Here is a 23,631-nt window from a genome sequence, read left to right on the forward strand (position 1 = left end):
TTTTTTCATAATTCTTAGGGAATTAGGTGAGGGAAAGACCTCTGCCCAGGGTTGGGAGTTTAAGAAGGGGGGCTTGGAGGTAAGGAACTAGACCCAGGGACCTCCATCTTCTATCCTTTTAGGGGTGGGGCAGCCACATGGAGCAGTGACCATCCTTTGACTCAAGGCTGTCCCTCACCAGACTTCCCCACCCCTGGTCTGCAATCTCTGCATGAATAGATATTCATTTGTGCTCATTTACAGGTGGACCTCTTAGCAAATCCTATATATCACAGTTTATATTAATACATAAGATACACCAATGAGGGATGATTTACTTGTCAAGAACTCCTTACTTTATGTAAAGTTTTACCACAGGATTCCTTAGCCTATTCTTTCTGACATTGATTTCATTTATTTTTTATTTACAATCAACTTTGTAGGGTGGTAGGAATTGCATAAAATGAGGGAGACCCGCCTACATGTTGTTTTGTAAGCATCTTCACTCATTTTCATATTTATTTATGAATCTTCCCAATCTGACTGGGTTCCTTGTGGGTGGAAACCCATCTCCTCCTGCCTTTGTATGGCCTTCGTTACCTACCTTGCCCTGGGCCCTGATAGTCATCTGTGGAAAGTGGAAGGGCTCCCACTGCTCCTGGAAGTTAACTTTATGGCTATTGTTTTACAGGGATCATATCTGGAAATCAAGAAGCAGATGGACAAGCTGGATCCCCTGGCCCATCCTCTCCTGCAGTGGTATGGATAGAATGGTTCATCCTTCCCAGAGTGGGGCAGGGACATGGTATTAAACGTGGAGCCTACACCTTCTCTTAGAGACAGTTTCAGCTTCCTTCCTGAGGTTATATATATATCATGGCTGCTTTTTCTTGTGGTTTTATTGACGCCAGGATTTGACAAGAACTGAGATCCTATAGAGAACCCACAAATTCTGAGATGTCTCAACTTCTTTTTAGGGGTTTCTTATTTCTCAGTAGGTTTTTGATGCCCCTTGCATGTAGAAATTAACACCATTCACGTCAAATAACTTCATTGCACCCTTCTACTCCCTTTTCCTGTCTCAAGGTCTTCCCCGGTGATGTAGACTGTCCAGAGCCTTTCAGCAAAGATTCTGACCATTCTCTACTGCCCTCAACCCCCTCCCTCTCTGATTGATTGATTGATTGATTGATTTTATTGTTGACAGTATTACAGATGTCCTCCTTTCTTCCCCCTAGTCCCCCTCCACCCAGCCCCTATCCCTCATCACACTATTGTCTGTTCTTTGGTTAACCTCTTCCAGTCTCCTTCCTCCCTTCCCCACCCCCTCACCTCCAAAATATGTCAGTCTGTTCCATGCATCCACACCTATAGACCTATTTTGTTTGATTATCAGTTTATTTTGTTCATTAGATTCCACATATAAGTAAGATCATGTGGTATTTGTCTTTCTCTGACTGGCTTATTTCACTTAGCATAATAATCTCCAGGTCCATCTATGCTGTTGCATAGGGTAAGGAGGCCCCTCTTCTTTTTTACAGCTGCATAATATTCCATTGTGTAAATATACCACAGCTTTTTCATCCACTCATCTACTGCTGGGCACTTGGGCTGTTTCCAGATCTTAGCTATTGTAAATAATGCCGCTATGAACATAGGATGCATATATTCTTTCTGATTGGTGTTTCAGGATTCTTAGGACATATTCCCTAAAGTGGAATTACTGGGTCAAATGGCAGTCCATTTTTAATTTTTTTGAGGAAACTTCATACTGTTTTCCACAGTGGCTGCACCAGTCTGCATTACCACCAGCAGTGCACTAGGGTTCCCTTTTCTCCATAGCCTCACCAGCATTTGTTGTTTGTTGATTGATTGATTGATTGATTGATTTTTTAAAATTTTTTTATTGATTTCAGAGAGGAAGGGAGAGGGAGAGAGAAATAGAAACATCAATGATGAGAGAGAATCATTGATTGGCTGCCTCCTGCACACTCCACACTGGGGATCGAGCCCACAACCCAGGCAAATGCCCTGACCGGGAATCGAACTGGTGACCTCCTGGTTTCTGGGTCAATGCTCAACCGCTGAGCCACACCCGGCTGGGCATTTTGTTGATTTATTGATGGTAGCCATTCTGGCAGGTATGAAGTGATACCTCATTGTAGTTTTAATTTGCATCTCTCTGATAATTAGTGATGTTGAGCATTTTTTTCATGTGTCTATTGGCTATCTGAATGTCCTCTTTGGAGAAGTATCTATTCAGGTCCTTTGCCTTTTTATTTTTTTTTTTTATTTTTTTTATTTTTTTTTTATTTTTATTTTTTAAAATTTTTATTGTTCAGATTATTACATTTGTTCCTCTTTTTTCCCCCCATAACTCCCCTCCTTCCAGCTCCCACCCCACCCTCCACCCTCACTCCCCACCCACTGAGTTCATCCATAGGTGCATGATTTTTGTCCAGTCTCTTCCCGAATCTCCCATTCCCCTTTCCCCCCCAAGAATAGTCAGTCCATTCCCTTTCTATGTCCCTGATTCATTATAGTCACCAGTTCATTCTGTACATCAGGTTATTTATTCACTTGATTCTTAGATTCATTTGTTGATAGATGCATATTTGTTGTTCATAATTTGTATCTTTACCTTTTTCTTCTTCCTCTTCTTAAAGGATACCTTTCAGCATTTCATATAATACTGGTTTGGCGGTGATGAACTCCTTTAGCTTTTCCTTATCTGTGAAGCTCTTTATCTGACCTTCACTTCTGAATGATAGCTTTGCTGGATAAAGTAATCTTGGTTGTAGGTTCTTGGTATTCAGCACTTTGAATATTTCTTGCCATTCCCTTTTGGCCTGCAAAGTTTCTGTTGAGAAATCAGCTGACAGTCGTATGGGTATTCCCTTGTAGGTAATTGAGCCTCTTTCTCTTGCTGCTTTTAAGATTTTCTCTTTGTCTTTTGCTCTTGGCATTTTAATGATGATGTGTCTTGGTGTGGTCCTCTTTGGATTCCTTTTGTTTGGGGTTCTCTTCACTTCTTGGACCTGTAAGTCCATTTCTTTCACTAGGTGGGGGAAGTTTTCTGCCATTATTTCTTGAAATAGGTTTTCAATATCTTGCTGTCTCTCATCTTCTGGGACTCCAATGACTCTGATATTAGTCCGCTTAAAGCTGTCCCAGAGGCTCCTTACGCTGTCTTCACACTTTTGGATTCTTTTTTCATTATGCTTTTCCAATTGGGTGTTTTTTGTCGAATCTTTGGTTTGATTCTTGCACTCCTCTGGTCTGCTATTGGGTATAATATTCTTTATTTCAGTCCGTGTATGCTTACTTTCTAATTTCTTTATCGTAGCATCGAGGGTCTCATTAGTTTTCGTGAGGCTCTGCACGAATTTATGGCAAGCCCTCAAAATTGCGATTCTTAGCTCCATATCCTCCATTTCTGTCATGTTTTTTTGTCTCTGCATCTTTTATGCTTTCTTGGTGCACCCCCTTGTGGTCTCTGTGCGCAGTCTTGTTCTAGCGAAGCCTTAATTGTTGTAGTTAACACTAGAGGGATTTGACCATCAGGCCGACTGGCGGTGGAAATCAGCTGTGGGAAAACTTCAGTCCTCAGGGGAGGCGCTAGTCCAGCCCTTGCCTGAGGCGGTCGGCAAATGGTTGTGCGCAGGGTTTGGGCGGGGCGGGCTCAACAGGGGGGGGGGGGGGGGGAGCAGCTATGGCCGCTCTCAGTCCGTCCCCAGGGGCTCTGCCTCTCTGTCCCAGCAATCGCTGCAAACCTCGGAGGGGCCGTAGCCAGACAGTCCCGCTTCTCCCGTTTGAGTCTGGGTCCCTAGAGACTCGCCCGGATCTGTAGCCCAGAGTCTGAGATTCGCTCCTAATTGAAAACGACAATCGCGCCCTCAGCCGCCAGCCCGCTTTGCGCGCGCACCCTCACCACCGCACCGCCGTACCTTTAAATTTTCCACACTGCGCCTCCGCTGAGCGTCGGAATGCTGTTGTTCTTGCTTCTAGTTGAAGAGACTCTCCTCAGCCAGCCTTCCCGTGGTTCTGGTTGATGTCCGCTCCGACTTTTAGTTGTATTTTTGAAGTGGTTGTCCACGGCGGCAGTCTCTGGTGTTTTACCTATGCCGCCATCTTCGATTCCCCTTTTTAAAAAAAAATATATATTTTTATTGATTTGAGAGAGAGAGAGGGGAAGGGAGAGGGATAGAGGGATAAGAGAGACACATTGATTGGCTGCCTCCTACATGCACGTCCCACCCCCCACCCTCCACCCCCATCCCCACCATCCCACCCCGGCCCGGGGATTGAGCCTGAAACCCAGGCATGTGTCCTGACCAGGGATTGAATTGGTTCCTCTCGGTTTATGGGTCAACATTGAACCACTGAGCCACACCAGCCAGGCCTTTGCCCATTTTTTAATTTAATAGTTTGTCTTCCTGGTGTTGAGTTGTATGAGTTCTTTATATATTTTGGAAATTAACCCCTAATCAGATGTATCATTTCGAAATGTTCTCATACAGTGGGTTCCCTTTTCCATTTTGTTGATGGGTCCCTCCCTGATCTTGATTCCTGTTCTGTTTTCTTGACATGGCTTTTCCCTTTCTTCTTAGTCAGCCTTTGACATCAATAGTTTCTCAATGCAGCATGCTCCCTCTTAGCATGAGGAATGACCAGGCATAGATCCTCCAGAATGGCATCATAAGTACATGGGTGAAACACAAAAAAACTAAACCATCCACTATAGGGAATAATGCTCCTTTGCTGACCCCTCAGTGTCTCATGCCTTTGTTCTCTCTTGTCCTCTGAATCCAGCCTACATATAGCCTAGTCTATCCTTGAATCCTCAGGAAGTTTATTCTAGTTTCTTCTGCTTCTTTCTCCTGCCCAAGCAGTAATTTTCTATCCATTCTTCACCATCCCCAAGAGCATTCAGGCTTCCTCTGAGCTCAAGTGGGATGGTCCTGAGCTCAGTTCTAAGTTTCTAAATCCCAAGGGTAATTCATCACCATCCTAATACAGATTGCTCTCTAATTTTTTTAGCTGACCTCTTGTTCTCTTCCTTTTGTTCTATTCTTTTCTCTCCCTAGATGTAGCAGCTCACCTCCCAACCCTCTCTTTCATCTGTTATTTAACTATCAGTAACTAGCTTTCCTTTTACATTTTTATATGCAAGCATTACTACCCAAGGGAATATTCAGATGGTGGCCTGGATATTTCACACAATTCAGACAACCCTGGAATCCTTGCTTGTTCTCCCAAGGGCACAGCAAGGCTGCTGCTTTGTTCACAATGGCCTAACCACACACTTATTCTGTCATTTTCTTTATTTCTGTTTTGTCCTAGGATCATCTCTAGTAACAGGTCACACATTGTCAAACTACCTCTCAGCAGGGTAAGTGACCTTTTTTTTCCCTCTAAACTTAAATATCTGATGAGAGGCAGGGAGGGGCCTCCAAACCAACCAACCACATTGGTCCTAGATTTTCCTGGTTGTCTCTGCCCATCAATAATAATATTTGGGCCTAAGCATATTTCCTTTTTTGGGGGTCATTGCAAGCCTGATTTGCTCCCTATCCCCAACCCTTCTCTCCCTGATCTCCATTTCTGCTCTGTTTTTCTGACCCCACCCCCACCCTGGCAGCAGCTGAAGTTCATGCACACCTCACACCAGTTCCTCCTGCTGAGCAGCCCTCCTGCCAAGGAGGCACGGTTCCGGACTGCCAAGAAACTCTATGGCAGCACTTTTGCCTTCCAGTAAGAGCGGGGTGGTGGGGAAAGTGGAGGGCAACAAATGTAAGGTGATGGGAGAGTTCATTCGAGATTAATGAGTTTGTGTTACCTATGTTCATCAACCAGTCAACAGTTAGTTATATTGTGGTAGATTCTGTAGAACAAGTATGTCAAACTCATGGCCCGCAGGCCGCATGTGGCCCACAACGAATATTTTTGCAGCCCAACCAATATAACGGTATGTCAGAAATGTTTTAATAAAAATTTCGTAACCTAATTTTTACAATATCCTGTTATTCATGATTATTAATAACGAACTACAACATTCACTAATGACTGATTACTGTAGTCATTTCCCTTACTCGCCTTGTACAGGCGCACCATTTCTCTCCACTAATACTAGCAGCGACTATTTTAGCAGCCGATTGCCACGTCATTAGTCGTGTACTGACTTGTTTGGTGTGTGCAACAGGAAATATTCCACTTTCGGAGAACAAGAAAAATAGGCTTATTTGTGTTATGTTTATTAATTTGTGCATTTATTCAGTGTCTGGTAAATTAATGTTCAAGAAAAAATTTTTATTAAAATGTTCTATTATTTTATGTTAATGATTACTCATTTATTTTCAGCCCTTTGTATTCAGTATGCCTCTATCAAAATAAACCTACATTTCTATGAAAATTGAAGCTTTTGTTTTTTGCGGCCCACATAAACTTAAACCTTGTTTATTTGGCCCGTGTTAGCCTTTGAGTTTGACATTCTTGCTGTAGAATGCATATGATATGGTCTTTACTCTCAAGCTACTTATGATGTAGTTGAGGAGAAATGGCATTTGCACATAAAAGGATGGTTGAAGAAACAGATTAGAGGGATTAGATTTGAAAACTACTTTGAGGAAATCAATTGATGCATAATTGTGGGAGAAAAGAGAGAAAGAAAGAGCCATATTAAGGGTAATGCAAAGGGAGTGGTGGTACCATTTTCCCAAAAGTACACCTGAATTCAGGACTGGAAGCCATATTTGCATTCAGTGATAAGTTTGTTGGGTTTGAGAAGAATTCAATTTGAAATATAGGGGAATAGGCCAATGAAAATGCTGAATCAGCAGTTGAGGGTTTAGAATGGGCCTAGCTAAAGCATGGAAGAGATGATGGGACTGGAAATTAAGATATAAGAGGTTAGTCACACATACATCTGCATGCCTGTGACTATGTCCATATGCATGCCCATCACTAATATATGTGTCCATCTTCATGTCCTGTGTGGGTGAGAATGGGTGGGAATGGCATTCTTGAAAGTGCTCCTGGGAACCTCATACTGTGAAGAGACATACATTCTACCCTGCCTTACAGTGGGTCCCACATTGAGAACTGGCATTCGATCCTGCGCAATGGGCTGGTGAATGCATCCTACACCAAACTGCAGGTGAGGCTGTGCCCCTTTTTTCTTTTTCTCCACCCTGTTTTCTGCCCCACTCAGTTTTGGGAAAGTCTGCCCTGGAGTACTCAGCTGTTTTTCCCTCAGCATCCTTAAATCTAGTCTGCGTGTGGCTTCCCTAGGGAGGAAGTTGGAAGTGTATGTATAGAATGAATGTAGCTTTTATATATTTTTACCTCCTAAGTTTTTCGGTGATTTGGGGAATGGGAATGTAGCTGTAGGCAGGAGTATGAATTGCTGATTGCAGCCATTAGATGAATTACCCTATTAGAACTTTTCAATATATGTGACTGTTCATTCAGAGTTATATAGTATCACCAGAGAATTAAATTTCTCCTATGCTCATGGGAGTGGGATGGCTCTTAAGGTACCACTGAAATAAGCATTTTCAGAAGCCTCCATGGGAGAATGAGATGTGGTAAAAGGCTTTATTGGTGGGAGTTACATTCCTCAGGTTCCAAAGTCCTATGCTCCTTAAACCAGTCCTGAAAGAGTGCAGCTGGGGTTCCAGTAGAGCCAAAAGGAGGGCCAGTGTCCAAAGTGACTGTTCCATGTTGAAGGTGGGTCCAGTGCATTTAGTCCAGATTCAGTCCATTAATCCACTGTGTGGGTCCCACGTGGCTCACAGCTTGCCCCTGCAACAGGATAGCCAGGAGCCCAGCTGCGTGAGAGAGAGAGGCTCCTTTGTTCAGAAGCTTAAATATTCAGGTATAGTGCTGCAGTGGCCACACGCATTCTGGCCACTGATTCACTCCCAGGTGTGACTGACAGGTAGGCATCTTCCACATCACTCAGACCTTACTGCGCATTAGTCCAAACTGCCTTTGTTCACTCCCTTCCCACATCTCTCTACGGGGAACAGACTTGGAGAGTGTTAAATTAGCAAAGCTGTGTAAATGGCATGCCTATATTACCTAGTCTTCTCTTTACTCCTTTTCTGTTAAATAATAACCTGGTTATTAGAACGGTATCAATAGAGACTTATTTCTTTGCCCTGAGAGACCCCAAGGAACAGTCATTGTTCCTCTTCCTGGCTATCTGTTCTGTAGTTCTTTTTTTTGGAATCTCATATATACCGACACCTGGGGACAGGAACATGGATTCCAAGGGACTGACTCAGTGGCTGTGCTATTCCTCACTCCAAGGCTTCAATATTTATTATTTCATAGACAAAGAGGTTAACTTGCAACCGATGTTCAGCCAATCAGCATTTTACGAGTAGGTGCCTAGAGCCATCTGAATGAGTGATAATGGAGGGAAGAGAGGGCTGGCTAAGCCTCGTGGCTCCCTAATATACAGTCATGGGAGGGCCCAGGCTCATATTGCTCATCCTGGTGTTTCCCTGCAAGCTGCATGGAGCAGCCTATGGCAAAGGCATCTACCTGAGCCCCATCTCCAGTATTTCCTTTGGATACTCAGGTAAGAAATACTTTCTGGCCACCTTGACTCTATTTATACTGCATCCATTTTGTGAATATACCATCTATGCTCTCCTCCTCTTCTACCATGGATACTTGGTCTCTGTCAGCTCTTTTCCCAGTCATGGATAAAAACTGTCTTTCTCAGTTTTCTCTCATTAGAAATTTGGATTCTTCCTTTTTTCCATGGGGATAGTTTTATTCATTATAGAGGCTTGGCAGTGGAAACTGGGAAATGAAACTAGGCTTTTGGTAGACAACATTTTTGGTGTTAGCAATAGCCCGTCATTATAAATTGTGTATGTACACATGTGCATGTGTGTTTACCTATAAATACACTTGAAGGCTTGAGTCCCTTCTGTTGGCTTACATTTCTGGAAACACTGTTCTTCTCCCTGTCAACTCTCTTTTCAACGTATAATTACACATTATACTATCAGTCACATTGAATGCAAGAGAAAGCATTTCATTCCAAAGATAAGGCATGAGTGAGGTCCAGAATCTGATTAGGAGATGAGTCTAGTTTTGTCCTGCTCAGAAAATGATTCTGACTTAAAACTCTCTCAATGTTCCAGGTTCATGTCTTCATTCCTTTTCTGTTTTCTTTTGTTCTTGTTCTGTATAAAAGAGAGCCACCATGTAGTTGCATGTATACCATATGAAGGAGACAGTGCTAGAGTCTTTAATATATATATTTTATTGATTTTTTACAGAGAGGAAGGGAGAGGGATAGAGAGTTAGAAACATCAATGAGAGAGAAACATCGACCACCTGCCTCCTGCACACTCCCTACTGGGGATGTGCCCGCAACCAAGGTACATGCCTTGACCGGAATTGAACCTGGGACCTTTCAGTCCGCAGGCTGACGCTCTATCCACTGAGCCAAATCGGTTAGGGCAAGTGCTAGAGTTTTTATAGATTATCATTTAGTGTCCTCCAGTAATTATAACTGTATAAAGATTAGAAACTTAGCTCCATAGGTGCAGAACTAGAATAGGCTCTAACAACATAATAAACTAAAAAAGTAGAAAAAAAAAGAGATAATATAGGTAAGAACTGAAGTCAACCAAATAAAAATAGGTACAACAGATAGAACCAAAAAAGCAAAAGTTGATTCTTTTTAAGAACTAAAAGACAAACAAAAAAACAGATACAGCTGGTTAGATTGAAGAAAAAGAGCACAGATATCTGGAAAAGGGAACATAACTACAGATGTAGCAAAATTTAAGAAGCTAATGGGACAATTTTGTCAACTTTATGTCAGTACTTTGAAAACTTTAACAAAATGGATAAATTCTTAGAAAAATATAACTAAAAAATGATTCAAGAAGAAATAGAAAGCCTAAATAGTCCTAAAACTATAAAAGACATTGAATGGTAGTTTAAAATTTTACACCACACTCCACACCACCCCCCTACACATACACACATATGCACACAAAACCCAAAAATCCTACTTGGCTCAGATAGTTTTCAAGTCAGGCTAAACTTTCAAGGAACAAATTATTTCACAATTTTACACAGAATTATCCAGAGAATGAAAACATGAATTCATAAGTCATAAAAGATTGGTAAATTTGATTTTATCAAAATTAATAACTTCTGTTTATCAGAAGACATCTTAAGAAAGTGAAAAGATGCCCTAGCCAGTTTGGCTCAGTGGACAGAGCATTGGCCTGTGGACCGAAGGGTCCTGGGTTCAATTCTGGTCAAGGGCACATGCCCAGGTTGCAGGTTTGATCCCAGTAGGGGGCATGCAGGAGGTAGCCGATCAATGATTCTCTCTCATCATTGATGTTTCTATCTCTCCCTCCCTCTCACTTCCTTTCTGAAATCAATAAAAATATATATTTTTTTTAAAAAAGAGAAAAGACAAGCTACAAACCAGGAGAAGACATTTATAATACACATAACCACAAAAGATTAGTAATAAAGATATATTTTAAAAATCCTTAGAAATTGCCCTGGCTGGGTAGCTCAGTTTTAGACCATCGTCCTGTGCACCAAAAAGTTGTGGGTTCAATCCAAGGTCAAGGCAAGTACAGGAAGCAACCAATCAATGTTCCTCTTTCTCCCCCTCTCTCCCTATCCTTCACACTCTCCCTTAATCTCTCCTCTCCCTCCCTCTCTAAAAATCAAAAACATATCCTTGGGTGAGAATTTTTAAAAAATTCTTACAGATAAATAAGAAAAAGACAACCCAATATAAAAATTGGTAAATGAGAAAAAGATTACTGGTCAAGATGGCCATGTAGGTAAATGTACTCACCTTCTCCCACAACCACGTCAAAATTGTAACTAAAGTACAGAGCAACTGTCATTCAGAACCACCTGTAATCGAGCTGAATGGAAGTCTTACAACTATGAAATTGGAGAAGCCACATTAAGACTGGTAGGGCAGAGACCTGGAAGTGCTGGTCCCACACTCGTGTGGTGCATAAAAATCAGGAGAGATCTCAGCGGTGTAGGCCTCCCCTGAGGAGTAGGGGGCCCCAGTCCCACACCAGACCTCCCCACTGAGGGTTTCAGTGCCAGCAAGACAAGTCCCAGTAACTTCTAGCTGTAAAAATGAATATGGCTTGAGGCTGAGGAAGGCTGACATTGCTGGAGTGCCAGGGAGTTTCTCTTAAAGGGCCTGCACATGGACTTACTAGGACTCACTCTTTCTGAGCTCCAGCATGGGGGAGCAGCTTGAAAGGCACCAGAGACATACGAGGAGAAACTGCATTGTTTGGCATCTAGGTGAGAGCTGGAGGGACAGCTCTCTCCTAGACAGAGTGCTGGCAGAAGCCATTCATCCTTTGATGAGCCTTTCCCCCACAGAGCTATCAGAGAGGTGCCATATCTGAAATTCCATCAACCTAGCTTACACTGTTTGCCCACCCTGGTGATTCCCTGAGGCCCTTACCACCCAATTTTTTGGCCCACCCAAGCTGTTTCCAGTGGCTTTACCATAGGAATAGCCTGTCTTGACTGGTGCTTCAGATTTTCCTAAAATCTTTCAAATAAGCAGCTTCTGACATCAGCAAGCCCTTTATTTCTTGTTAAGTGGCCCCAGGCCCAGTACTAACAGTAGCCAGCCTTGCCTGAGCACCTCTAAGCCCAGCACAAGAGACAGCCATCTGCAGGTCACTTTGTAGATTATGCCTGGTGGCCCTCGGCAGAACACAGGCAATGGCTGACACTGGCCTGCAACTCCTAGGAGATCCCAAAGCCAGTGCACCCAGTGATAGCTTCAGGCAACATTGAAGCACCACCACCCAGCCACCTCCACAAGTGATACACTGAAGTGGTGGAATCAGTGGGTACCAGAGCCCTGCTGAAGCAAGTCTTGCACTGTGTGGTGGGCCCCAGCACAGCTGACCTACCAAGGTGGTTGGAAGTTGGTGGTCAGCTGATCAACCTGAGTAAATCCTTTTAATTGACGTGCCAACAGCAATCAAGACTCAATTACAACAGAAGGGTGTACAGCCCACATGGGGGGTACACCTGTAGTGCCAAACTTGGGTGATCAGAAAGTCTGTGCTGCTGGACCCCACAGGTCACCAACTACATTAGGCCACGCTACTATGCCTAGGAGACATAGCAGCTCTACCTAATACACAGAAACAAACACAAGGAGGTGACCAAAATGAGGAGACAAACATCCCACATGAAAGAACGGAACAAAACTCCAGAAAAAAATAAACAAAATGGAGACAAGCAATCAACTAGATTCAGAGTTCAAAACACTGGTTATAAGGATGCTCAGGAAACTTAGTGAGAACCTGTTTTTATTTAAAAATAAAAAACACAACTCATTGAAATGAATAATTTACAGGGAATCACCAGTAGAATAGGTGAGGCCAAGAATCAAATTGACTTGGAATATAAGGAAGCAAAAAAAATTTAAAAAATCAGAACAACAAGAAAAAGGCCACCCCCTCCCCCCCCAAATGAGGGTAGTGTAAGGAGCCTCTGGGACAAATCCAATCATACCAACATTCGCATCATGGGGGTGCTGGAAGGAGAAGAGAAAGAGCAAGAAATTGAAAACCTATTTGAAAAAATAATTACAGAAAACTTACCTAAATTGGTGAAGGAAACAGACATAGAAGTCCAGGGATTGCAGAGTTCCAAAGAAAATGAATCCAAAGAGATCCACACCAAGACACATCATAATTAAAATGCAAAAGGTTAAAGACAAACAATTTTTAAAGCAGTAAGAGAAAAGCAGTTACCTACAAGGGAGCGCCCATAAGACTGACTGTCAGCTGGTTTCTCAAAAGAAACTTTGCAGCCCAGCTGGCATGGCTTAGTGGTTGAGCATTGACCTATGGTTCAATTCCTGATCAGAGCACATGTCCAGGTTACAGGCTCAATCCCCAGTAGGAGGTGTGCAGGAGGAAGCCAATTGATGTTTCTTTCATTGGTTTCTCTTTTTCCCTCTCCCTCTCTCAAATCAATAAAGATATATTTTTTAAAAGAAAACATTTTTAAAAAAGAAAGAAACTTTGCAGGCTAAAAGGGAGTGGCAAGAAATATTCAAAGTGATGAAAAGCAAGGACCTACAACCAACATTACTTTATCCTGTATAGCTATCATTTAGAATTGATGGACATATAAAGAGCTACCAGCCAAGAAAAACTAAAGGTGTTCATCACCACCAAACCAGTATTACATGAAATGTTAAAGGGTCTTCTTTAAGAAGAAGAAAAAAGATAAAAATATGAACAATAAAATGGTGATAAATACATATCTATCAAGAATTGAAACTACAAACGAACAAGCAGAATAGAACAGACTCATAGATACAGAGAACTTTCTGTTGGTTGCCAGATGGGAGGAGGGTTTGGGAGATGGGCAAAAAAGGTGAGGATGTAAAGTACAGCTTAGGGAATCTATACTAATAAAAGGGTAATATGCTAATTAGACCAGATAGACCCAACGTCCTTCCAGACAAAGCCGCAGTGGCTGCGAGGGCCAAGGAGGGCTGGCAGCCATGGCAGGGTGATGGGGGCGGCACCTTCCCCTGATTGGTTCGGTTGCCTCCCGCCATCAGTAGGACATCCCCTGAGGGCTCCTGGACTGTGAGAGGGGGCAGGCCAGGCTGATGGACCCCCACCCACCCACCAGTGCACAAATTTTCATGCACCGGACCTCTAGTATAGTTAGTAATATTCTAATAACTAGATGTGGTGCTGGATGGGTGTAGGATTTATTGGGATGATCACTTATTAAGTTATGTAATGTCTGGTCACTGGGGTGAACACCTGAAACTAAAAATGAATGTCAACTGTAATTGAAAATGAAAATGATTTAAAAAAGAAGCAGATGACATGAACAGGTATGTCACTGAAGAAATAACCAAAAAATGTGAAAAGCTGCTCAGTCACTATTAAGTAAGTAAAATCAAGACCAAAATGACTTACCATTTTAGCACCCAAATGGATTAGCAAAAATTAAGAAATCTGATAATACCTCTGATTGTACCAGAGTTATAGGTCATTAAGATTTCTTTTATTGCTTATGGGGATATAAATTAGTATGACTCTTTGGTGTTAAATTTGGTGATAATATAAAGCTGAGAAATTTTATCCCATTGACCCAGCATTTTCATTCCTGTATATGTGCACCCAAAGATGTGTACAAAAATGTTCAAAGTAATACTGTTTGCAACAGCAAATCTTGGAAACAACCCAAATCAGGATATATTTTAATACATTCTTACAATTGATTATTCAGCAATGAAAATGAATGAACAGTGGCATTCAACATCATGGAAAAATCTTAGTAATAAGTTGAGAGGGGAAAGTCAAGCTCAAAAGACTAGTCTATGCTACCTTTTTTATAATGTTGTTCAAAAGCAAATAAAATTAAACATGAGGCGTGTGTGATAAAACTAAAGAAATTTCAGGATGGTGGTTACCTCCCAAAGGGGATGCAGGTAGTTGGGTTAGGATAGCAGCACATAGATGTAAGTCATCGGTAATGTTTTAGGTCTTGGATTTAGTTCTTAGGTTGGATCTGAAGATATTTATTGTCCTGTCCTATATAATAAAAAGCTAATATGCAAATCAACCGAACAGTGGAACCACCAGTCACTATGACATACACTGACCACCAGGGGGCAGATGCTCAGTGCAGGAGCTGCCCCCTGGTGGTCAGTGTGCTCCCACAGGGGGAGTGCTGCTCGGCCAGAAGCTGGGCTCACAGCTGGTGAACACAGCGGCAGCAGTGGGAGCCTCTCCTGCCTCTGCAGCAGTGCTAAGGACCCCTCGGGGGATGTCCGACTGCCAGCTTAGGCTGCTCCCTGGCAGGCGGACATCTCCCAAGGAGTCCCAGACTGCGAGAGGGTGCAGGCCCAGCAGAGGAACCCCTCTCTCCCTGGGCCTCTAGTTAAATATATGATAGTGTGTCATGAACCAAATATTAGTATTAATCCACACAGGGTAAGTGCCCAATAAATATTTGTTAAATGTATACATGGATTTCATTCTGTGTGCCTGGTGTCTAAAGTAGGGTGGGGTTGGGGTAGTCTTTTTGGCTTCTTTGTCTAGGTTCCTCAATTTTTATCTTTATCACAGCCTGAGCTTGCCTCTAATTAATCTCCTATTATTTTCCAAATAGTGAAATTCTCCTGGTTCTCAGTGCCCACAAGATTCTTTCTTCCTATCTATTTTCTCCCTATTCTCTCCCTCTGTCACTGGCCTTTGCTTACCATTAAGTGCCTGAAAGCCATTAGTTATAAGATGGAGCCAGGTGTCTTTACTGACTTCTTCTCTTTCTTCATTACTTTACCAATTACTTAAAAACATCATATGATACCATCCTTCTCAAAAAGGTCAATTAACTATAGATACAAAATACCATAGGATTTTGGTATTAGAGCTGTAGGTCATTTTGTCCAATCCCCATTATTATTTAGATAAGAGAGCTGAAACTTGGAGATATTAAGTGACTTTGGAGTCACACAGCTGAGTAGCAGAGATAAGACAGAAATCCAGATCTCCTAACTTTTGGGACAGTATTCTAACCATTATATTAGACTGATAGGGTAGGCTTTGCTTGAATGACTGACTCTGTGAGGGCCCCATAGATATTTGAGCCTATATAACAGTGGGTGGAATGTATGCAAGTGTCCAAATAACTGTAGTTACTCTAGAATTTGGTCAACTTTATCTTATTGTGTGTCTCCTTCCACCCTATTCTGCTCTGCTTTGTTCTTTCTTAGCCAGCAGCATTGGGTGCCTTCTGGGAGCAGTATAGAGAGCATCCCTTTGACTAGCAGAGCCTCCAATGACTTGGCTAGAGTATGCACATTAAAATGAAGACCAGTGAGAAAGGAGATGGTAAACTCCATCTATTCAGTCCGGTTTAGAGACTTGGAATAAATATATACTCCAGACACAAAACATCCAGGGATTATTCTAGCCATCATGTTCTTAGGGTCTGGTCTTGACAAACTGTCTGAAGATCACTGGGGGAGTATGGACAGGACAGTGTGCAACATGATTGGAATGGGACAGGATTTATATTATAAGGGCCATCTCTAAAACAGCCATAGAAGTCAGATTGGAGAAACCAAGATGGCGGCATAGGTAAACACTGGAGTTTGCTGCCTCGCACAACCACTTCAAAAATACAACTAAAAGATGGAACAGACATCATCCAGAACCACAGGAAGGCTGGCTGAGTGGAAATTCTACAACTAGAAGGAAAGAGAAAAGCATACCAAGACTCAGAGGAGGTGCGGTGCGGAAGTAAAATACTAAGGTACAGAGGCGCACTCGGAGCGGGCTGGCGGCTGAGGGCGCGGTTGTCTTTTTCAATCGGGAGGGAATCTCAGGCTCTGAGCTCCAGTTCCAGGTGGGTCTTTGGGGACCCAGACTCATACGGGAGAAGCGGACTGTCTGGCATCGGTCGGAACTCAAGGGCAGCTTTCTCTCGGAGGTGCTTACAGCGGTTACCGGGACACTGAGAAGCAGAGCCTCTGAGGGCAGGACTGAGAGCAGCCATAACTGCTCGCTCCGCCCTGTTGATCCCGTGGGACCCGCCCTGCCCAAGCCCTGCAGGGAGGCTTTTGCTGGGTAGCCTCAGGCAAAGGCTAGATTAGCACCTCCCTAGAGACCCAGGAGCGAGTGTCCCCAGTGGTCAGAGTGGGACCACCAGTTTTCAGCTTCTCGGACCCTTAAAGGACACACTCAGGGGGCAGACCCAGTGAGCGCCAAAGCCCCATTGAAGCAAGTCTTGCCCCGGAGGGGTGTCTCCAGCACAGAAGTTCTCCCACTGCAGACACAGCTGATTCTCACAGCCAATTGGCCTGGAGGTCATTCCCTCCCAGTGTTAACTACAACAATCAAGGCTTAACTACAACAAGACTGTGCACAAAGCCTACAAAGGGGTGCACCAAGAGTGTCCACCTCTGGTAATTGGGGAGGCTGAACCACTGGGCCCTAGAGGACACTTAGCACAGAAAACCACTTTATCAACACAGGGAAGCATAAAAAATGCGGAGATAAACAGGACACAAATGACAGAAATGGAGGAAAGCAAACTATTGGATATAGAGTTCAAAACCACACTTTTAAGGTTTTTCAAGAACTTTCTAGAAGCCGCCGATAAATTTAGTAAGACCCTCGAAAAGACTGGTGAGACCGCCGATAAATGTAGTGAGATTCTCAAGAAATCTAGTCAGACCCTCGATGTTATGATAAAGGACCAACTGGAAATTAAGCATACACTGACTGAAATAAAGAATATTATACAGACTCCCAACAGCAGACTAGAGGATCGCAAGAATCAAGTCAACGATTTGAAATACGAAGAAGCAAAAAACACCCAACCGGAAAAGCAAAATGAAAAAAGAATCCTAAAATACGAAGATAGTGTAAGGAGCCTCTGGGACAGCTTCAAGCGTACCAACATCCGAATTATAGGGGTGCCAGAAGAAGAGAGAGAGCAAGATATTGAAAATCTATTTGAAGAAATAATGACAGAAAACTTGCCCTACCTGGTGAAAGAAATAGACTTACAAGTCCAAGAAGCGTAGAGAACCCCAAACAAAAGGAATCCAAAGAGGACCACACCAAGACACATCATAATTAAAATGCCAAGAGCAAAAGGCAAAGAGAATCTTAAAAGCAGCAAGAGAAAGAAAGTCAGTTACCTACAAGGGAGTACTCATAGGACTGTCAGTTGATTTCTCAACAGAAACTTTGCAGGCCAGAAGGAAGTAGCAAGAAATATTCAAAGTGATGAATGCCAAGAACCTACAACCAAGATTACTTTATCCAACAAAGCTATCATTCAGAAGTGAAGGTCAGATAAAGAGCTTCACAGATAAGAACAAGCTAAAGGAGTTCATCACCACCAAACCAGTATTATATGAAATGCTGAAAGGTATCCTTTAAGAAGAGGAAGAAGAAGAAAAAGGTAAAGATACAAATTATGAACAACAAATACTCATCTATCAACAAGTGAATCTGAAAATCAAGTGAATAATCTGATGAACAGAATGAACTGGTGATTATCATAGAATCAGGGGCATAGAAAGGGAGTGGACTGACTATTCTTGTGGGGGAAAGGGGTTTGGGGGATGCGGGAAGAGACTGAACAAAAATGGAGCACCTATGGATGAGGACAGTGGGTGGGGAGTGAGGGCGGAGGGTGGGGTGGGAACTGGGTGGAGGGGAGTTATGGGGGGGAAAAAAAGAGGAACAAATGTACTCTGAACAATAAAGATTTAATTTAAAAAATTTTAAAAAATTAAAAAAAAAGTCAGATTGTTCTTTCCTATATTTTGGGGTATAACCTAAATGAGAATTTCACTCAGAATCTTGCACTGAAATACCCAGGCTAAGAAGTCATGTTTAGATGCAGAGCTAAACCTAGTTCAGGCTAATGGATAAGGTGGAAATGGGTGGTGAGTGTCTATAGGAGGAAGAAATTAGCAGTTGAAATCTTGAAGCTCTCCTGGCCCTGAATTTTATTTGGGCCACAATTCTATCATAGGACTTTAGTGTGAGTGCATGATGAATTTACAGCCTGATCAGTAAAGAATCTTAGTCCAGTGGTTATCATTCCACAGCAACACCATGGCCATCACAAGACCAAAAATTGAAGCAGAGTGGAGTTAGTAATAATAGAAAGTTCCAGGGTGGAGTGGTTGATAAGGGCCCTGCTTATGGCCTGTAACGATAGCATCATTCCCCATCTTCCTCTCAGTCTCACACACACGTACGCACACACGAGAGTCTGTGATATAAGGCTGCCTGTGCTAAAGCTGAGCATAGAGATTGAAGTCCTAATCACAGGCAAAAAGAGTTGGGAGCAGGAACACACAAGCACTGTTTTGTGTCTAAGAAAAATCCAAAATGAGTCTATAAATGGTTATAAACAGGACTATTCACTGGTGGGTAAGGATGGTGAAGGATTTATGGATTTAGAGAGGGTGGAAACCAGGGAATTGGCAGCACTTCCTAAAGTGTGGGAAGACTTTCTGAAGGAAGCAGAATTCTTCAAGGTTTTTGCCATTGTAGTTATCTGGAAAATTAGTTATCCCTTAACTGTTGTGCTTTCTCCCTTTTCTCTTGAAAGACTCTGTCACAGTATTTTATGTAACTTTGAGACTAGAGCAGATCTGACTTGCTCTGCTTGCTTCCTTTCTACTCATTTCACTCAGCTTGACATTTGATCGGAAGTACTGACGTCACCACTGTTTTGGGCACCTCATTCCTCTCATTTCATGTGTTACTCCCCTATCATAGAACCCCTTCAGTGATTCCCTGATGTTCTCAGGATGAACTCTAGTTGCCTTGACATGGCCCACAAGGCCTGCTTGAACTGATCCTAGCTCACCTCTTAGACATCATCTCTCACCACTCCTCTGCCATTGACTATGCTCCGTACAAACTAAGGCATACTGATTTTTCCCTCCAGACCTTCTATATCCTGTTACCTCTGCCCAGAACATTGCCCCCTCTTCATATAAATCCTCACCCTAGAGTTCTCACCCTAGCTATCACCAGGAAGCCTTCTTCAGACCTCTAGGCTAGGCTCCTTCTCTGCCTCTGACTTACACAGTGCTCTCTATTGTCCCCATCACAACACTTGGCATATTGTTTTGTAATTACTTGTTCTTTGCCTGTACTCTCCACCAGACTAAAATTTTGTGAGGAAAGATGTCTTGTTTGTTTTATTCACTGCTGTATTGCCAAGTGTCTAGCTCAGTGCCTGACAGTAGGTACTTGAGTAAATGTTTGATTAAGGAATGGGTGAATAAACTGGGTTTGTTCTTCTATGACAGGAATGGGAAAAGGACAGCACAGGATGCCCTCCAAGGATGAGCTGGTCCAGAGATATAACAGGATGAATACTATCCCCCAGGTATTAATACTTGGCCCTGCTCCAGTGAGTCAGTACCCTTCTCCTGGGATATGTTTCGGTTACAGAGATGGATGGGGAAACAATGGTGGGGATGGAGGGTAATTTGAAGATCATTTGAAGGAATCAGGTACATTCTAAGATGAACATGCTTCCAGTCATAAGTGGCTTTAGTCATAACTATGAAAACAGAGACTGAATTTATGAAGAAATGCAGTGACAAATAATTGTAAAGATGGAAGCTGTGAACTCATCCAGACTGGTTTTGGGGGCGTGGGAGAGGGTGGCTGGAAGCCCAGGATATCCCTGATCCCACCCATTATCAGCGAAACAGCCTCTATAGAGAAAGTTGTAACCGTCTACCTGGCCCTGCTCTCTTTCTCTTCCAGACCCGATCCATTCAGTCAAGGTTCCTGCAAAGTCGGAATCTAAACTGTATAGCACTTTGTGAAGGTAAGTAGCTCAACTAGTCCCTGTTTTCTAGGTCCCCAAACTTTCATATACATATACATATATATATATATTATATATTATATATTACATATATAATATATAATATATATATATATATTATATTTTTATTGATTTCAGAGAGGAAGGGAGAGGGAGAGAGATAGAAATATCAATGATGAGAGAGAATCATTGATTGGCTGCCTCCTGCAAGCCCCACACTGGGATTGAGGCCACAACCTGGGCATATGACCTGACTGGGAATTGAACCATGACCTCCTGGTTCACAGATCAACACTCAACCACTGAGCCACACTGCTGGGCCCAACCTTTCTTTTTAGTGCAACTAATGGCGCATGATCCAGCCAAGGGTGATATTGAAGCATCATGTCTTCCCTTCCCTGCCTGGTCTCTGACCTAAGCATTATATATATATAACTTCTGGCCCCCTCTTCTCAGTTATTACATCTAAAGACCTCCAGAAGCATGGGAACATCTGGGTGTGCCCTGTTTCCGACCATGTCTGCACACGGTTCTTCTTTGTGTAAGTCTAGGAGGGTACCTTGGGGATTACTCTGAGGAGTGAGGGTGGGGGTGTCCTGGGGTGTGACTACTGTTATCTTAGACTTGCCCCTGGCTACCTGAGTGCAGCTGGCACTGGGACTTTCCCCTTGGAGGTTGGGGATGCCTATATATCATGGTCTGTTTAGAGGAAACCAGGTAAGTTGAATCTCTTCCACCCTAAGGAGAACCAAGAAAGGGTTTTTATTTATAGGATGGTCCACCTCCAAATATAGTTCCACTGGTTGACATTATTTCTGTATTGTTCTCTCTCTTATGCTCACACTTGCCCTATCTTTGGCAGATATGAGGATGGTCAGGTGGGCGATGCCAACATTAATACTCAGGACCCCAAGATACAAAAGGAAATCATGCGTGTGATCGGAACTCAGGTTTACACAAACTGAGGGGGCCCAGCCCTCGTACCACCCCGTTCCCCCAGGATCCATCTGCCCTTATTAAAGGGCTCCGGAGCAGCTGGGGAGGCTGCCCTGAGGAATCAAGGGATCATTTCCAAGGGGCAGGAAAAGGATAGAAGAGGCGGCCTTCGTAGTGGAGATTGACCCAGGAACCACTCCACATTTGGATGGCCCAGACTGACCCCTGTCCCTGATTTTCCCAGTTGACTTCACCCTGTTTGTAAATAAAACAATAAAATGGAAGGTGCTGTGGACTGGATGTGATCACTGTGGTCTGACTGGCCTTGGCCCAGCACCTGCCCCAAGCCCCCAATGTGGGGTGTGTGGAGGGGGGAGTGGAATATCATGAGGGTTGGGATTATTTAAGTTAGGTAGAGTCAAAGCTGAGTTCATCTAGTGTAGAGTACTACAGATCTGTCAACATTTTAATCAATTAGATAAAGAAGGGAAATGAACAGTTATGCAGATTACACAAACTGAGACAGATAATAGAATACAATAACACTGGTCAACTGTTCCTCGCGTTTTAAAAGGACCATTGAGGCCAAAGCAGCTCAGACTTCCCACCTCTGGAAATTAGGTCACATTAGCCCTCTGCTTTCTGCACAAAACCTATCCATTTTCCCTTGCTCTGTATCTTGGGCTTGGCCCTTAGACTCTCTTCCTCCTCCCAGGTACTTGTTTGGGATAGGGAAGTAGGGGAGAGCTGGCAGTTGGGTTTGTCTCTAACTTGAAATCTATAAAAAGATCCTAAGGAAATGCAACCTCCCATAATGAAGTAAAATTCAGATTCTCCAAGGCCAGCCAGCAAGGTGAGGGAAAACTCCTGTTTCTAGATCGAGTTCTTCAGTGAAATCCATCTCCCTGTTGAAATTCCCACTGATAACCTCTACTAGCCTTTGTGCTCCATGTACCTACAACACTTAGTTGTAAGAGATAGGTTGGACATTGATAAATAGTATGAAGTATTAATGAATAAAAACAGGAATATAAGCACAGAAAATTTTTATTAAAAAAGCATTTAAAGAAGCATTTTCCAGTACAAGCACGCCTTGGAGGAACTGTGGGTTCATTCCAGCCACCGCAGCAAAGCAACTGTTGCAATAAAGCAAGGCATAATCTTTGCTGACGGAGGATAGTGCCTTCAATTTGTAAAAAAAAAAAAAAAGTAACCTCTGTGAAATGCAATAAAACGAGGTCTGCCTCCCAGTAAATTCAATTAATAGTTTTTTTTTAAAATGAGGTCTACCTGTATAGGCTTTTTGTGTTGTTATTATTATAGCTTCTTGATTTACAAAGCCAGTGCTAGATCAGTTATTTTCTTTCATTACCTTCACCCTACTTTGGAGATACCCTTCTTTGCCTGGGTTCTTTACCTGCTTTGTAGTTCCTGACTTGCCTTCACCTGGAAGTACCATTCTTAAGGTCCAATCCCCCCTCTCCCTCCAGGAGCTGTTTCTTTACCCGTTCTTGATCAAGACTACTACATTCTGACTCTACAAGTCTTCCAAGGCTCTCTCCCCATTCTGGTTTCAGGTCTAGCAGAAACTATCTTCACTAAGTAAATGACCCCATCAGGGAGCCCACCTAATTGACATTCCTGCCTCCTGGAATGACCCTTGCAGCTTATCTGTACAGTATCAGAGACAGGTAACATTTTAGTTTTTACTAGGTAGGTGCTAGGCATTATCCTAAACACTACTAATTTGCTAACACTTGCTTACCATATGCTTGGCATTATAAGCTCTTTCCATGTATTGATTAATATAATTCTCTCAAGAAGCCTATAAAGTAGGTGCCATTATCCCCACTTTGTAGATGAGAAAATAGAGGCGCAGAAGATAGTGATTTGCCCATGTTGCACAGCTAGCGACGGACAAGCAACCTAACTCCAAAACTGCTGTTCTGGTTCTATACTAGAAATCCTTTCAGATTTTACAAATGTTTTCATCTAATCCTGACAACAAAAGGTGAAAGGTAGGTTTTCTCTAGAGATCTTAATGTGTCCAAAGTCTCATAGCTGGTTAGTGGCAATGCAGGGTCTTTAATCAGATCTGCCCAACTCCAGAATCTAAGCTGTTAACCATTCTTTTACTTTCTCTGTGGTTCTCAAACTGCTCCCACTGGTGTTTCAGCAACTGTACCTCGGTGCTTGACTACTCAAATGGTATAACAACATTTTTGCTCTATTTTTAAAAACTGTCAATAGATTTTTCTGTTGTATTTCTTTTTGAAAAAAGTATTTTTTATTGATTTCAGAGAGGAAGGAAAT

At 42.7% G+C, this 23,631-nt stretch overlaps 1 protein-coding gene across 8 annotated transcripts in view; it reads left to right on the plus strand.

Moving 5' to 3' along the window:
- PARP6 (poly(ADP-ribose) polymerase family member 6) overlaps window positions 1-21,601 on the plus strand; it is a 43,868-nt gene extending 22,267 nt beyond the window's left edge. For 5 of the 8 annotated variants that reach the window (XM_070430934.1, XM_070430945.1, XM_070430925.1 and 2 more), the window contains 9 exons: window positions 671-738; window positions 5,323-5,371; window positions 5,621-5,733; window positions 7,063-7,135; window positions 8,497-8,566; window positions 19,853-19,932; window positions 20,319-20,382; window positions 20,839-20,923; window positions 21,245-21,601. In XM_070430934.1, coding sequence (XP_070287035.1) covers window positions 671-738; window positions 5,323-5,371; window positions 5,621-5,733; window positions 7,063-7,135; window positions 8,497-8,566; window positions 19,853-19,932; window positions 20,319-20,382; window positions 20,839-20,923; window positions 21,245-21,347 — 705 coding nt within the window. In that variant the 3' untranslated portion in view covers window positions 21,348-21,601. Of the gene's footprint in view, window positions 1-670; window positions 739-5,322; window positions 5,372-5,620; window positions 5,734-7,062; window positions 7,136-8,496; window positions 8,567-19,852; window positions 19,933-20,318; window positions 20,383-20,838; window positions 20,924-21,244 lie in introns of those variants that run through there. The other 3 variants (XM_070430954.1, XM_070430969.1, XR_011473381.1) reach the window with 2 other exon arrangements.
- The last annotated feature ends 2,030 nt before the right edge of the window (window positions 21,602-23,631 follow it).

Source organism: Myotis yumanensis, unplaced genomic scaffold, assembly GCF_028538775.1.
Source record: "Myotis yumanensis isolate MYYU_CA2020_CCGP unplaced genomic scaffold, mMyoYum1.0.hap1 SCAF_1, whole genome shotgun sequence".
Classification (NCBI taxonomy): domain Eukaryota; kingdom Metazoa; phylum Chordata; class Mammalia; order Chiroptera; family Vespertilionidae; genus Myotis; species Myotis yumanensis.